Raw genomic sequence first — 15,164 nt, forward strand, 5'->3', positions numbered from 1 at the left:
CATATGACGGTGCCCAGTTTGATCTGTTCCTGGTACACGGCATGACCCCGCTCTCTGCAAAGAGCCACGTCGGCTCTTTACCCATGTGATCAGCTGTGTCCAATCACAGCCGATCATACGTAAACAAGGAAGTACTGTTTATTGTCTCCCCTCACCTCCTTCTGACAGAGTGTGAGACAAAGAGAGCTGACCAGCGGCATCTCCTCAGAGGGAAGATGTGTAAAGGTAATTAGGGCACTGATTATCAGTGCCCTGATTACAATGCAGCCCCAACAGTGCCCATCAGTGATGCCACCAGTCTGTGCCCATTAATGCCACCAGTATGTGCCCATCAGTGACACCAGTCTGTGCCCATTAATGAGGCCAATCTGTGCCCATCAGTTATGCCAATCAGTGCTGCCTTTCAGTGCCCATCAGTGCCTGCCCATCAGTGCCACCCATCAGTGCCTGCCCATCAGTGCCACCCATCAGTTCTAATCAGTGTTGCCCATCAGTGCCATCTATCATTGCTCATAAGTGCTGCCTATCAGTGCCCATCAGTGCCACCTATCAGTGCCCATCAGTGCTGCATATTAGTGCCTCTCCATCAGTGTCACCCCATCAGTGCCACCCCATCAGTGCAGCCTATCACTGCCCATAAGTACCACCTATTAGTGCCCATTAGTACTGCCTATCAAAGCACATCAGTGCTGCATATCAGTTCCACCTATCAGTACCCATCAGTGCTGCATATTAGTGCCTCCTCATCAGTGCTCTTCAGTGCTGCCCCATCAGTGCAGCCTCATCAGCGCACACCAATGAAGAAGAAAAATTACTTATGTACAAAAAATTTTAACAAAAACTAAGAAAAACATTTTTTTTCTCCAAAATTTGGGATATTTTTTTGTGTTCAAAGACCCCTTACAAGTAATTTATTTAAACCCTCATTACCCCTAGTTAACCAAAACCACCTCTCTTTAAATCATTCCTTCCCTTCTCTCCTTAGCTACTATATTTCTTACATTCATTGTGTTTAATAATTTTTTCAGTGTTGCATAAAAACAAAGGTGCAAAATAAAAAAAAATAAAACATTTTCATTTCCAAATATATTGGCCATGCTTTGTAACAGAAACATCAAAAGGTATACTTTTTATTTACTGTATCACTGCTTATTTTAAAACTTAGGGCTCCTTCACACAGACGTGTCCGTGTACGGAGCCCGCTCTGCTCAGCGGGGGATCGCTCCGTTGATCCCCGCTGAGCAGGAAGATGACAGATTCATCTCTGTACACTGTGCAGGGATGGGCCTGTCAGAGCGCCGCTCTCCCCTATGGGGGATTGGATGAGGATGGACCGTAGAGTCCGTGGTCACCCCATCCGATCTGCAGACAGATGGAAAAGTAGGTTTTTCCTCCGTCACACTTTTTCGGATCGGAGCGGGTCGGAAGTGAGCGGACATGTCACCACTGACATCCGACGATCCATAGAGGTCTATGGAGCGTCCGTTCAGGTCCACCTAAAAAAACTGACAGGCGGACCTGAATGGATCGTCTGTGTGAAAGAGGCCTTAGCCCTTGTACACATGATCGGACATTCCAACGGAAAATGTCCTATCGGACCGTGTTGTTGGATAATCCGACTGTGTGTGGGCTCCATCGGACTGTTTGCGTCGGAATATCCGACGCACAAAGTTTTAGAGCTGGGCTATAAAACTTTCCGACAACATGATCCGATCGGACTTTGTCCGATTGTGTGTAGAGAATTCCGATTGGACAAAGTGCCACGCATGCTCAGATCAAATTCCTAGACCAAAGCTATTGGCTACTAGCCTGAATGTAGTCCTGTCGTAATGAAATAACGCCATCACGTTACGTACGATCAGATTTTCCGACAACTCTGTCCGACCGTGTGTATGCAACACCAGTTTCGGACAAAATCCATCAGACAAAATCTGACGGATTTTGTTGTTGGAATGTCCGACCGTCTGTACAAGGGCTTAGACGGGTCAAAATGAAAACAATTCGTTTTTCTGTCTTTAGAACATATAAAACATAAATAAGTTCTGCAATACACTGTTGCCAACTAAAAAGTCTAGTTTGTCAACAAAATAACATATATGTATTATTTTCTTTTCTTTTTTTTATGTTTACAAACTTTTATTGAGGTTAAATTGTGGTACAATAAGAGGTTTCAATTACAGTAAAAATAACATCTAAAAAGGTTATTCAGTTATATAGTTATTGAAAAATTGACAAGTAGAAAATATATATTGATACAATCTATCAAGGGTATTGTACAAATAAATGTTTGTACAGTAGTGTAAAGAATATATATATGATGAAAAAATAAATACTAAAAGAGCCAATGAATTGCTACACATATGGTGTGAACCAGTCTCATATGAGGTATAGATAGTCCTTTGATTTTAGTGAATACAGGTATACCCCACTTTTAAGTACACAATGAGGTTTATTTACTAAAGCTAGAAAGTGCAAAATCAGGCTCACTTCTGCATAGAAACCAATGAGCTTCCAGGTTTTATTACCAAAGCTTAATGGAACAATCTGGGGTTAGAAGCTCATTGGTTTCTATGAAGAAGTGAGCCTGATTTTGCACTTTCCAGCTTTAGTAAATAAACTCCATTGTGTACTTAAAAGTGGGGTATGCCTGTAATAGACAGTTATGAAGTGTGGGATGTATTGAAGAACCTGATATCGATGTTGCAAAATTACTTAATTGATTCCATATTTGTGAGACAAAATTCCCAGAATATGTAGGAAAATGAACCAAGTAAGTTCCAACCTCTAAAGCACACACAATTTTCTCTACGGTATTATTTTGTTTTCTTAAAGTGTTATTAAACCCACAACAGTAAAATCAGTCTGTATATGCAGTAAAGCATGCTTGTTATACTCACTCACAGAACCTAAGGGGTTAGTCCTTCGTATTTTGTAAAAAAGGCTGTTTGTTCCTATTTTCTCTGATCCTCCCCTTTTTCCACAGTCCCCAATCCATCTCCTGATAGAGCAGAGCCCTGAGAGTAATCTGCACATGCTCAGTTTGGTGTGTAATGCTAGAGAGTTCTTTTTTTTTTTCTTAGGAGGGTGCATGTGATCGGCACAGGGCTAATCAGCACTGTCCAGACAGAGGGTCAGGAGTCCTGCAGCCTCATAGGACAGTCAGAAGAAGAAAACAAAATCTTCCTACAAGCTTTAGCCAGACACAAGAAGTCACAAGACTGCTATATACTGCTGATGACAAAAGGTATTTAGCAATTTATATTTCCTAAAATAATTGCATTTCCATGTTCTGTGTACTGTGAGAGACCAGATATAATGAATGCAGGGTCCTGGGTTTAGTAACACTTTAAGTAATGACAAAGCTATAGCCAAATAAACAGTCCCATAGTGGAAATGTAAAAATTGCTCAAGTCCGTAGGGGGTATATAGGTATGAGAGCTGAAGTGGTTAATAAAGCTCACCGGGGGCTCCGCAGTCACAGCATACTTGGTTCCCAGGTAAGGACCTGATCTCATTAATGATCTGCTTTGTTAGTTGTTGGGAGCTGTCACTGGAGCTTCCATCCCCACCAAAGGCTGCATTCAGCGATTCATCTTTACTGTTCTGCAGTACAGATATCCACCTTCGCAAATAAAATAAAAAAGAGGAGTTTAGAAAAACATTTTAAGCAGAAGATGAGGAATTAGAAGAAAAATAGATTTCATAATACTCACACGAATGCCTCGGATTCATCCTCAGCTTGAAAGTGATAAGTTCTGTTATCTAAAAGTGCAGACACAAGTGCTTTAGGGTTATTTATTCATACAATCCTGAAGATGTTTTCAACCAATACCAAAAATAAAAAGTCACTGTAAGGCTCACCATATATGTTACAATCTCACCATATAATCTCTGTAGAATAAATATTAGATCAATCACTGTTACTATCGCTAAATATTATACATTTGTACTTGTCCCTCTGGCTTATGAAAAACACCAATATGATACTTGTACTAAAGAAATATCTCCAAAATATGGAAAATATCTGTTTCCAGTAGCAGAGTCTGGCTCTGTGAAAATTAGCATTTCCTGGTCACCACTAGAGGGTGCTGTTTGGAGATGTATTGAGATGAATGAGCCAATCATCTGTTGGGAGCCAGGAGGCTGCAGGTAGTATTACAAGAAACAGGATTTCAGTAACCAATCATAATGGTGTTGCTTTCAAAGGCTGTTAAAATGATTATTTGATGGAAGTGCAGATTTACTTTAGGCTAGACGTTAAATGTACAGTATTGCAGCAGCATGACTCCAATGTCCAGAATGTTACAGATATCACTATTACAATGACAGCTACATTCAACTTCACAGTCATTCTTGTTGATTATCTGTGAAAGAGAAGGGAAGGAAGTGAGACAGCACGTGCCCACTCTGGTGTAGTAACCACAATGTCTGTTCTTCCTATGTCTGTCTTCTATCAATTCTAGCTTTGTCACGATAACTGGTTTCAATAGCCAAAGTTGAAAAAACAGCAAACTGTGGTCTATGCACATACTTAGTCCAGTAATGGTTTTACATTGGCAGTGGTGGTAGTATATAAACACTACTGCTTCATTAGGCTTGGTACAATGTGGACAAGCCATTAAATGTCAGGACTGTCTAGCCAAGTCCAGACCTGAATCTTAGGTGAGAAGTGTTCATGTTCCAAGGATCTTTCACATTCCCAGGAATTTAACCAGTTCGGCTCCAGAGCAATTTTGTTTATTTGTCACATATTTGTAAAAATCTTAATCCTTGGCTATAAAATTACTTAATCCCCCAGAACATTATATGTTGCCTGAAAGCAGAGGCCCTGTAGAAAAAAAAGACGTAAATTGTAATTGTAAGTTGTAAATTTCTATGTCACATTTGTTTGCAACTGTTTATTAAACGCCAATTTTCAGGAAAAAAATATAATAAAATGAATTTTAGGGCAAAACAACACCATATAATACCTATTTTGGTTAAAATATAAAAGATGAGGTTGCATCGAGTAAATAGATACCAAATATTCCATGTCTTAAAATTGCGTGCGCCCGCAATAGTGCCAAAAATGATGGTGCCTAAAAATCCCTATAGGTGACGCTTTAAAAGCCTTTACAGCTCATCAGTTTAGTGTTAACTAGGAGCTCTTGTGCTAGAATTATTGTTCTCACTCTGACGTATGCGGCAATATGTCACACACGCAACTGTGGTTTACATATGCGTGTACACCCTGAGCTTATGTTTGCAATGAGGGGTTTTCGACAATTTCTTTTATATTTTAAAATATTTTATTATTATTTTTTTCTTTCTTTCTTTTTTTTTTTTTTTTACTTGATTGCTATCACAAGCGGTTAATAAACTCCTATGTGATAGCATTGAGCAGGTGACTGGTACTCTTTATGGAGACATTAGAGGACTAACAGACCCCAATGTCTCTCACTCTCACTCTTTGGACGTACATGGTACGTCCAAAGAGATGACCTAGATAGCTTTGACACAGACTTCAAAACTAAAACAATTGTATAATATTACCATTAATAAAAGGCAATACACTAGGACACATATGTCAAATCCAGCCTGCCAGGCCTTGTTATGTCGCCTTCCCACCCAGTTTTGAAGCCTGGAACATAGCAGAACTCCATTCCACCACCTCCAGCTCTCACCCTCCACTCCTTCTCCCTGCTGTCACTTGTAAACACAGAAGCCTTCAGTGTTTACAAGGGACAACTTTGCTTTCAGCGGCTTCCGGATGTAACAGATCCCTCACTACTGGGACAGCTCTCCAGAATGTGAGAGCAAGAACAATCCTCCTGCAAGGCAGTGCCGCCTACACTTGAAGTATAATAGAGCCAAATACACGGTTAGTAGAGAGAGCTGCCTACATAGGAACGGTACTAAAGCCGCCTACATAGGGAGTTACTGGAGCAAGGCAAGGTAGGAAGGGAGGGGGAAGCTAGGTTTTGCAATCTGTGCAAAGCGCACCCCAAAACCCTTCACTCTGTCCAGAGCATACCCCAGAACTCTGCACTCTGTAGGTAGCGAACCCCTCAACTCTGCTTACAGAGTAGTAACATCCTGAACACTGCACTCTGTATGTAACACACTCCTGAACGCTGCTCTTTGTACGTAATGCACTCTGGAACTCTGCCCTCTGTATGTAGCATAATTCTGAACTCTGCACTTTGTACGTAACGCATTCCTGAATACTGCACTCTGTACGTAACACCCTCCTGAACTCTGAACTCTGTATAGTGTAATCTTGAACTCTTGCACTCTTGAACACTGCACTCTGTACATAGTGTAATTCTGAACAATGCCCTCTATACATAGTGTAATCCTGAACTCTGCACTCTGTAAGTAATGCACTCCTGAACTCTGCACTCTGTACATAACCGACTCCTGAACTCTGCACTCTGTACGTAATGCACTCCTGAACAGTGCACTCTGTACATAGCATAATCCTGCACACTGCACTCTGTACGCAACACACTCCTGAACGCAGCTCTTTGTACGTAACGCACTCCCGAACCCTGCCCTCTGTATGTAGCATAATCCTGAACTCTGCACTTTGTACGTAACACACTCCTGAACTCTGCACTCTGTACATTGCCTACCCCAAATGCAACCGGCCCTTTGAGGGCAAACATACTACTGATGTGCCCTGCGATGAAATTGAGTTTGACACCCCTGCACTAGGCAATTGAATGGCATGTATGAAACAGCTCTGGGGTTTTTATATATTAGGGCTCACGCACACATGACATTTTTTGACTTCCCTGGATGAAAATGAAGGCTTAAAAAAACGCGCCTAAAGCCGCCCGTTCATGTGTTTGGTAGTAATGCATTTTATTGCCCAGAATATTCATTTATTCTGGTTATTAAAATACTTTAACGTGCAAATGTGACCAAACGCGTCTAACAGTAAAGCCTGTTTATGCGACCAAACACTTTTCTTCAGAATGTACAAGTGGTGAGGTTTTTTTTCCTGCCTCTAAATGCCTGCAAACGCCTATGTGTACATGGACACACATGGGGGGATTTATTAAAATTGGTGCACACAGAATCTGGTACAGCTGTGCATAGCAACAAATCAGCTTCTAACTTCAGCTTGTTCACGTAAGCTTTGACAATAAAACCTGGAAGCTGGTTGGTTACTATGCACAGTTGCACCAGATTCTGCGTGTACCAGTTTTAGTAAATCTTCCTTATACACTAGTGGTTAGTGGGTATAGGAGGGTAGAGGCAGAAAAAAAAAAGACCTGTAAAAACAGCATTTTTGATGTCCCATGTGCATTACACTCTAAACATCTCCATCTCTTTAGTGTTGACACACTATAGAGCAGTGATGGCGAACCTTGGCACCGCAGATGTTTTGGAACTACATTTCCCATAATGCTTATGCATTCTGCAGTGTAGTGGAGCATCATGCGAAATGTAGTTTCAAAACATCTGGGGTGCCAAGGTTCGCCATCACTGCTATAGAGGATTGCTGTGTTAACAAGGAGAGACAGCAGAAAGGACAATAAACAGCTGTGTACACAACACTAGTTATAGGAACCTGTGATTTTCCAAGGCAGGGCAAAGTAAACAGGTTCACTTAACTTCCGCCCCCCAAAGCTGCACATATTCACCTTTCTCTACAGCTGGCCATACACATAAAGATCATTTTCATGCAGCATGCAGGCGAAACAGAAAAAATAAGAGATTCCTCCATTTAGGCTTGGATGGACAAATCTCCCACTGCTGCTATTTTATTCCAACACCTGGCCCAACCAGCTGTCAGAATTAATTAACTGTACCACTAAGCATTCTCTGAATGGCCCTATGTCAAGCAGCCAAACTCCTCTATTCAGAATGCATTAGGCTGGCCACTTAGCTTGGGACCCACAAGCAAATGAAGCTCGATGGAGTATCTGTGTCTACTTCAGTTTTTCCAGCTTCCAGGGGCATAAAACCAGGTATGGTGTTTACATTGTTAAACTGGTCCAAGTTGGATCAATGTAACTATGAAAAAATACACTCACTGGATACTTTATTAAGTACACCTTGCTAGTACCGGGTTGGACCCCCTTTTGCCTTCAGAACCACCTTAATTCTTCATGGCATAGATTCAACAAGGTCTTGGAAACATTCCTCAGAGATTTTGGTCCAAATTGACATGATAGCATCACACAGTTGCTGCAGATTTGTCGGCTGCACATCCATGATGTGAACTCCCCGTTCCACCACATCCCAAAGGTGCTCTATTGAATTGAGGCCATTGGAGAACAGTGAGCTCATTGTCATGTCCAAGAAACCAGCGGTGAGATGATTTGAGCTTTGTGACATGGTACATTATCCTGCTGTAAGAAACCATCAGAAGATGGGTACACTGTAGTCATAAAGGGATGGACATGGTCAGCAACAATACTCAGGTAGACCTTGGCGTTTAAATGATGCTCAATTGTAACTAAGGAGCTCAATGTATCCCAAGAAAATGTCCCCCACACCATTGCACCACCACCAGCATGAACCGTAGATGCAAGGCAGGATGGATCCATGCTTTCCTGTTTACACCAAATTCTGACCCTACAATCTGAATGTCACAGCTGAAATCAAGACTCATCAGACCAGGCAACGTTTTTCCTATCTTCTATTGTTCAATTTTGGTGAGTCTGTGCAAATTGTAGCCTCAGTTTCCTGTTCTTAGCTACCAGGAGTGGCACCCGGTGTGGTCTTCTGCTGCCGTAGACCATCTTTTACAAGGTTCGGTGTGTTGTGCTTCCAGAGATGGTATCCTGCTTACCTTGGTTGTAACGAGTCGTTATTTGAGTTACTGTTGCCTTTCTATCATCTCAAACCAGTCTGCCCCTTCTCCTCTGACCTATGACATCAACAAGACATCTTGGTCCATACAACTGCTGCTCACTGGATATTTTTTATTTTTCGGACCATTTTCTGTAAACCCCAGAGATGGCTGTGTGTGAAAATCCGTCTGGCACCAACAACCATGCCACATTCAAAGTCACTTAAAGAGGAACTGCAGTCTGCTCACATAATTTGTAATAAAAACATCTTTACCATTCTGAAGCTTCCCTCCAACCACTTTGCATATTATTTCATATATACTGTGATTCTGTACTTGCCAGATATGCTGCAGAAATCTCCCTCCACTGAATCTGACTGCATCTATTTTAACTGTCGGCGGCTGAAGCTGCTGCCTGTTCACTTCTTGGATTTATACAGACACACAGAGGCACACCTCTAGCTCTGCAGCCCTGCAGCTTTCAATGGACCTCTTATGACTCATCCCCCCTCCCTTTCTGGCAAACTCTCACGAGATTGAGAGAGAGAGAGCTGTGCATGATGTCATAAGCCTAGGCTAATGACCAGACAAGAAACAGGAAGTGGGCCGTATAAATTATTTACTGGCAGAAAAAAAAGTTTTACTATCCAAAGTTAAAACAAGGGCAGAAGATTTAATAGATGGAAAGTTGAAAAAACGAATAAAGATCTGCTTTAAATTCTTGCCCATTCTAATGCTTGGTTTGAACTTCAGCAAATCATCTTCACTACGTCTAGATGCCTAAAGGCATTGAGTTGCTGCCATGCGATTGGCTGATTAGCAATTTGCGTTACCAGGCAATTGAACAGGTGTACCTGATAAAGTGGCCCGGTGAATGTATACCAAACCTGGAATTCTTCTTTAGCATCAGAGTTTCCTCCTCTTCTAGCAGAATAAAAATAACTTTTCCTGTAGCTTAGCAGAAATGTTTAGCTTTTCTCACAGGTCTAAACACGTCTACGTGGACAACCTGTCTCTCCACAACTCACGTGTGATTAAATAGAAGCTGCGCTTGTCTTCTGGATTTGGTCGCACCTGGCACGTCAGTAATTTAATTTTCACCGGAGGCCGATTAATCTAAATAAAACAAAAAGCATGAAATGTAATAAAAATATGCAAGAACACACAGCACAAATACCACATTTGAAATGTAGTAGAGGAAAATACATATTTCTTTATTCAAATGGATTTTCAGAAAACATGACAACTGAGATTGTAGCTCCCAGTTGCTCTGTACTTTACCAAGCAGTGGCCCAATTCCCTTTAATAAAAAGAATTTTAAGATGGCCACACAGAATTTTGTTCAAATGTTTTTGTTTTAAAAATGTTCGTTTGATTTTCAATCGCAGTGAGAAGAAAATTAAAAGGAACAAGATGGAATTTTTTTCTTGAACAAACAAATTTCTAACAGTGTATGTGGTTTTTGTTCAGGTTATTACCTTCATTCCAAAGCTGAAAGATAAAGCAAACAACATTTTGAAGTACTTTCGAATGACATTCGTAAAGTCATCGAATGTATTGAGAATTATCTTATAAATGTGTATATGATTATTCGCACAGACATTTGTTTCAAAATCTACTAGTGTGTGGTCAGCATTGATGAGGAATTTTAGCCAAAACTCTTTTGAAGCTAAACACTGGTCAAAATTTATTTTATATTTATATTATATTTTATATTATCTCCTTGCTTACTTTAGTCTTTTTATTAGTTTGATGAATCTTATCTAATGCAGCCTCAAGCTTCCCATAAATATTGCTAAAGAGCAGCAGTTTGTGAAACATAAGACTAGACACCTCTGCCCGTCTCCTTGAGTGGGGCTACAGTTCTGTAACTGCCCCCTTGTCATTCTTAGAAGGCAGCGCGGATGTCCTTATGTCAGCGCTGCCTGCAGTGGGGGATGCAGTCTGTCTATAATCCCAAAACCCTCCCCCTGAAGCACCCTTACAGTAGAACTATAGGCAACATTTTTTTTACATTTTGGAGTAAGGGAGGGTTATAACCCCTGTAAGGTTTATTTTTGTCATCTTTGTGTCATTGCAGAGATTCCCTTTCACTTCCTGTCCCATGGCCAAACGGGAAGTGAGAGGAAATCCCTGCAAATAAAGGAAATCTCTTGAGGAACCAAAGGTCATCAGAACTAGGGTCTCCACTGGATGATTTACCCTCTATTACTTTTCTAGGGACAACCCATTGTCAGGACTATTGAGGTTAAAAATAATTAATTCCTAAGGCATATACATAGAATTCCTAAGGCATATACATATACATACATATCGTATACTTTTCATATATATTTTATGAACTCAGAAGCCATCTTGTTCCTTTATTTTTTTTTTTAAGAGGCTAACTTAAGTTCATTGTCTTTAAAACTAATAAACCCTCACAAGAAGGTTTTAAGTGTCTTATTTTATGTTCTCTCAGATCATAAATTCTATTTCTGTCAGCCAGAAGAGATAAAAAGAAGGCCCATGGCCAGTGTTTAGACTTGACATTCATTTTTCAAATGAGCTGACAGGCGTATTTTTTTTCTTGCCTCCTGTGCACGGGACGTTATTCAACCTCTCCTGAACAATTTAACTTGACAGCTGGAAACCGGCATCTAAAAACAGCTGGTTAGCCACGTTTACATGTCGCGTTTACCTGCGTTTAGCTGCATTTGCATCTAGAAGCATTTGAAAAAAAAATTATATATATATATATATATATATATATATATATATATATATATATATTATTATTATTTTTTTTATAGAATATAATTTTTCAAAATAACCAAAAATGGCTGTAATCAAAATGCGGCTAAACGTGAGTTACCGTGTTTAGCCATGTTTGGTGTTTGAAATGCCTCTAAACACAGCTTCTGAACGCATTTTTTTTGGGTTCCAAAAAAAGCCTCTAAACGCAACTGCCTAGAAATGACTATAAACGAACATGTGTACATGTACTGATACAATAACATAAGAGTTCAGGAGCAGTTGAAAAAAAATGCCCAACTGCTCCTAAACGACCATTTACCAGCAACAGTATACATAAGGCCTTAAAGGAGAGAAATTATTTTACAAAAAAGCTGTACCTAAAATGTGTTGCAATTTTCATTAGCCATAAATTCCTACTATATATTATTACATTATAATAGAGCAAGTATATGCTACACATTATATATATACTGTATATATATATATATAGATATATATATAGATATATACACACACACACACACTATCTATTGTTGAATATATACTGGAAATAGTTGTTTAGATATTATAGTGAATAGAGCATGATTGTAACATTATGAATATTTTTAAGTGTATGAAGTTTCTGGGAGTAAGAATTCTCCTGAAATAATACATGGAGGTTTTTAAGTACTCCATTAATTGCCGCAAGGAATTTAAAGTATAAGGTAATTTATGTGGGCTAAACTATATTTCTGAGTTTTAGCCAATAGGTCTAGGAAGTTGACTTCAGCGGGGGGCATCGATTGTTTCAAAAAATTATTAGATAAGCACAAGCACAGCGAAACATACAGGAATATACAATGTAATACTGACATATAATCACACACATAGGTTGGACTTGATGGACTTGTGTCATTTTTTCAACCCCACTTACACCTACAGTTTTTGATATTTTATGTTCTTTTTCTTAGCTTAAGTAAAAAGGTTATTCAGGAATTAAATAAAGTACATTTTCTATACAATTTTGCCACCAATTGGACACTGTGAATAAAAATTTGATATTGCACCTATAGATTTTTGGGCAGGAAATAAAGTGTTTGGTGTCACTTCCGACATGAAAGGCATTTCCACGCCCATTCCTGGGGGGACATAGATTGAAGACACATAGCCAAAGGGGATCTTGAGGACGGGGAGATAAGAGGAGAAAAACAGAGCGGAGAGAAGTAAGAAAGAGGGTAAAAGATATGCTTTGGGACACCCAGCTGATATCCCTCAAAACAAAAGAGTCTTACTCTCTGGTAAAGTATTCATTTATATTTTTACCTTTTCAGTAATTGAAGTTGTTTGAGCATATGCTTAACTAACCCAATCAATGTTGGTTGTGTCAGTTTTGAAATGAATTGAATTCTAACTGCAGTACGAATGTTTCACTTTTAAACAAAGATACATATCTTGTTATATCTCAACAAAACTGACTTCAAATTCTTAGAATTGGATTAGTTGTAGTATGTGTTGAACCAGATTCAGCCTAAATTTATCTTTATTTAAAATAAGTTTTGGTTAAATTACCAGTTTTATATGGTTAACAAAATTGTCCATATACTGTAAAAGAGTTTTAGGCTCCTTTCACAGGGACGGACCGTTCAGGTCTGCCTGTCAGTTTTTTAGGCACACCTGAACGGATGCTCCATGAGGTCTATGGAGCGACGGATGTCATCGGTGACCATATCCGCTGGCATCCGATCCACTCTGATCTGCTAAAATCAGATGTGTGGCGATACGTTCATATCCATCCTGGCAGATCGGATGAGATCTGATGAAAACAGACATGCTGTCCATTTTCATCCGATCCCTCCATAGGAATCAGTAGTGCTCTGATAGGCCCCTCCGCGATCAGTGAGCAGAGACGGACCTCCCAGTGGAGATCAATGGAGAGATCTTCTGCTGTGCTGGCGGACTCTGCTGAGCGGATCTGCCTCGTGTGAATGAGGCCTTAAGCTTGAAGGTCTTTGTTTTGAGAAAAAAACACGTGTTAAATTCAACACCTAGTTTGTTTTCATAAGTCTGTAAAGCCACAGAATAAGCCATTGTGAAATGTAGACATGGTATTTTGTAACGAGAGCTTGTGGTAAAATTTTTCATCATCTGTATTACCCATACATTTGATATTTGAAGTAATATTTTTTGTATTATCATAAATTATATTTGATATTATTTTACACTGAATTTTTATTCAATATATATTTTTTAGCACATCGATGTATTCATTCTTGTCTTCAAACTAGCATGGATAAAACAAATTTGAATTAATTTGTTTGATTTGGAAAGAAGTGAAAATCTCCTAAACCATAGATTTTTTGCATAATTCCATAAATATAATATTGTTAATATTTCAGTATGAACATCTGACACCATAATTTGGGATTTTCTTTTACTTTCACTTTCAATGATAATGGCAAACAGGACAAATAGAGAGGGTGAATTTCCTTAACGTGGGCACAGACAGCAATAGAGACTGACAGGGGTTCTAATTCCTCTCCACTCCACTAAAACTTAAAAAAATGTTTTGCCATTAGTTATACTTTAAATAGAGTAGGTGAATCTAGTCTATCACCATGATCTGTTCCTGCTTATAACCCTTCTTCCAGTGGCCAGAAAACACAGAGGGCTAAATAGAATCCAACAAAGTCACACGGAAATAAACTTATGAATGTATAGCCACAAGAGTTTTCAAGTGTTTAAGGGTTGGTTCCCACCAGAACACATTGGTGCGTTCCATGTGCCTTTTCTGCACCATGTTCAAAATGCACTGCCTTTGCGAGCTGCTGTGGGTGAAAATACATTAACGGTATCCCAAACACAGATCGCAAACACAGTGCGTTTGCGGGCACCAGATCCCATGGTACTGCAATACCATGTGATTTGGTGCATTTTACAAAAAAACAATGCATGAACTACTTTTTGTGCAGTCTGGTGCAGGGGCAGACTGACAGCTCATGGGGCCATGGCCAAAGTAAGATCATGGGGCCCCCTGAGTGCCCGCTCACAGTCAAGTCCCAGAGAGAGAGGGGGGAGGGGAGAGAGGGTGAGGGGGTAGGAGAGAGAGGGGCGAGGGGAGGGGGAAGAGAGAGAAGGAGGGTAAGAGAAAGGGGGGATGGAAGTAAGGGTGAGAGAGAGAGAGAGGGGGATTAGAAAAAGAGGGGGTAAGGGGTGAGGGGGTGTGAGAGAGAGGGTGAAAGAGAGGAGGAGGGGTAAAAGAGGAAGTGAGAGAGGGTGGTGCCTCCATTTGCAAGGCCTGCCACTCGGCGTTTTGAGATGGTACTCGGAGCTGGGTGCTGTCATCCTGCCCGCGCTCTGAGGCCTTTGCTGTCCGCTTATGGTCACAATACCATACCATACTACGTCTCTATGTTATGCATAGTAGTGGAGGAGTGGGGTTCTATAGTCCTATCTTGTTTCTGTGTTGTCCTGGTACAGAATGGTGAGTATGTTTTCAGCCCAGGGGAAAACTTTGCAATAAGAAAACATATGCAGCCATCATATCCGGTAAGGAGCAATATAATATATTTTTGGTTTTGGGCATATATACTCCTTAAAGTTTTGTATATAATTTGGAAAGATTATACCTTCTAGCAGGTTTTCATTGCTGTCACTTCCTGTTCCA

At 40.1% G+C, this 15,164-nt stretch overlaps 1 protein-coding gene across 1 annotated transcript in view; it reads right to left on the bottom strand.

The window, feature by feature from the left end:
* LOC143982350 (arf-GAP with SH3 domain, ANK repeat and PH domain-containing protein 3-like) overlaps positions 1-15,164 on the bottom strand; it is a 114,569-nt gene that overhangs the window by 25,445 nt on the left and 73,960 nt on the right. The window contains exons 12-14 of the mRNA XM_077480988.1: positions 9,814-9,901; positions 3,714-3,762; positions 3,462-3,622 (exon numbers count right to left, since the gene is read on the bottom strand). Of these exons, the coding sequence (XP_077337114.1) occupies positions 3,462-3,622; positions 3,714-3,762; positions 9,814-9,901 (298 nt within the window). The remainder of the gene's footprint in view (positions 1-3,461; positions 3,623-3,713; positions 3,763-9,813; positions 9,902-15,164) is intronic.

The sequence above is a fragment of the Lithobates pipiens genome, unplaced genomic scaffold (genome assembly GCF_037356315.1).
Source record: "Lithobates pipiens isolate NorthernLeopardFrog02 unplaced genomic scaffold, aLitPip1_a1.2 Scaffold_16, whole genome shotgun sequence".
Taxonomy (NCBI): domain Eukaryota; kingdom Metazoa; phylum Chordata; class Amphibia; order Anura; family Ranidae; genus Lithobates; species Lithobates pipiens.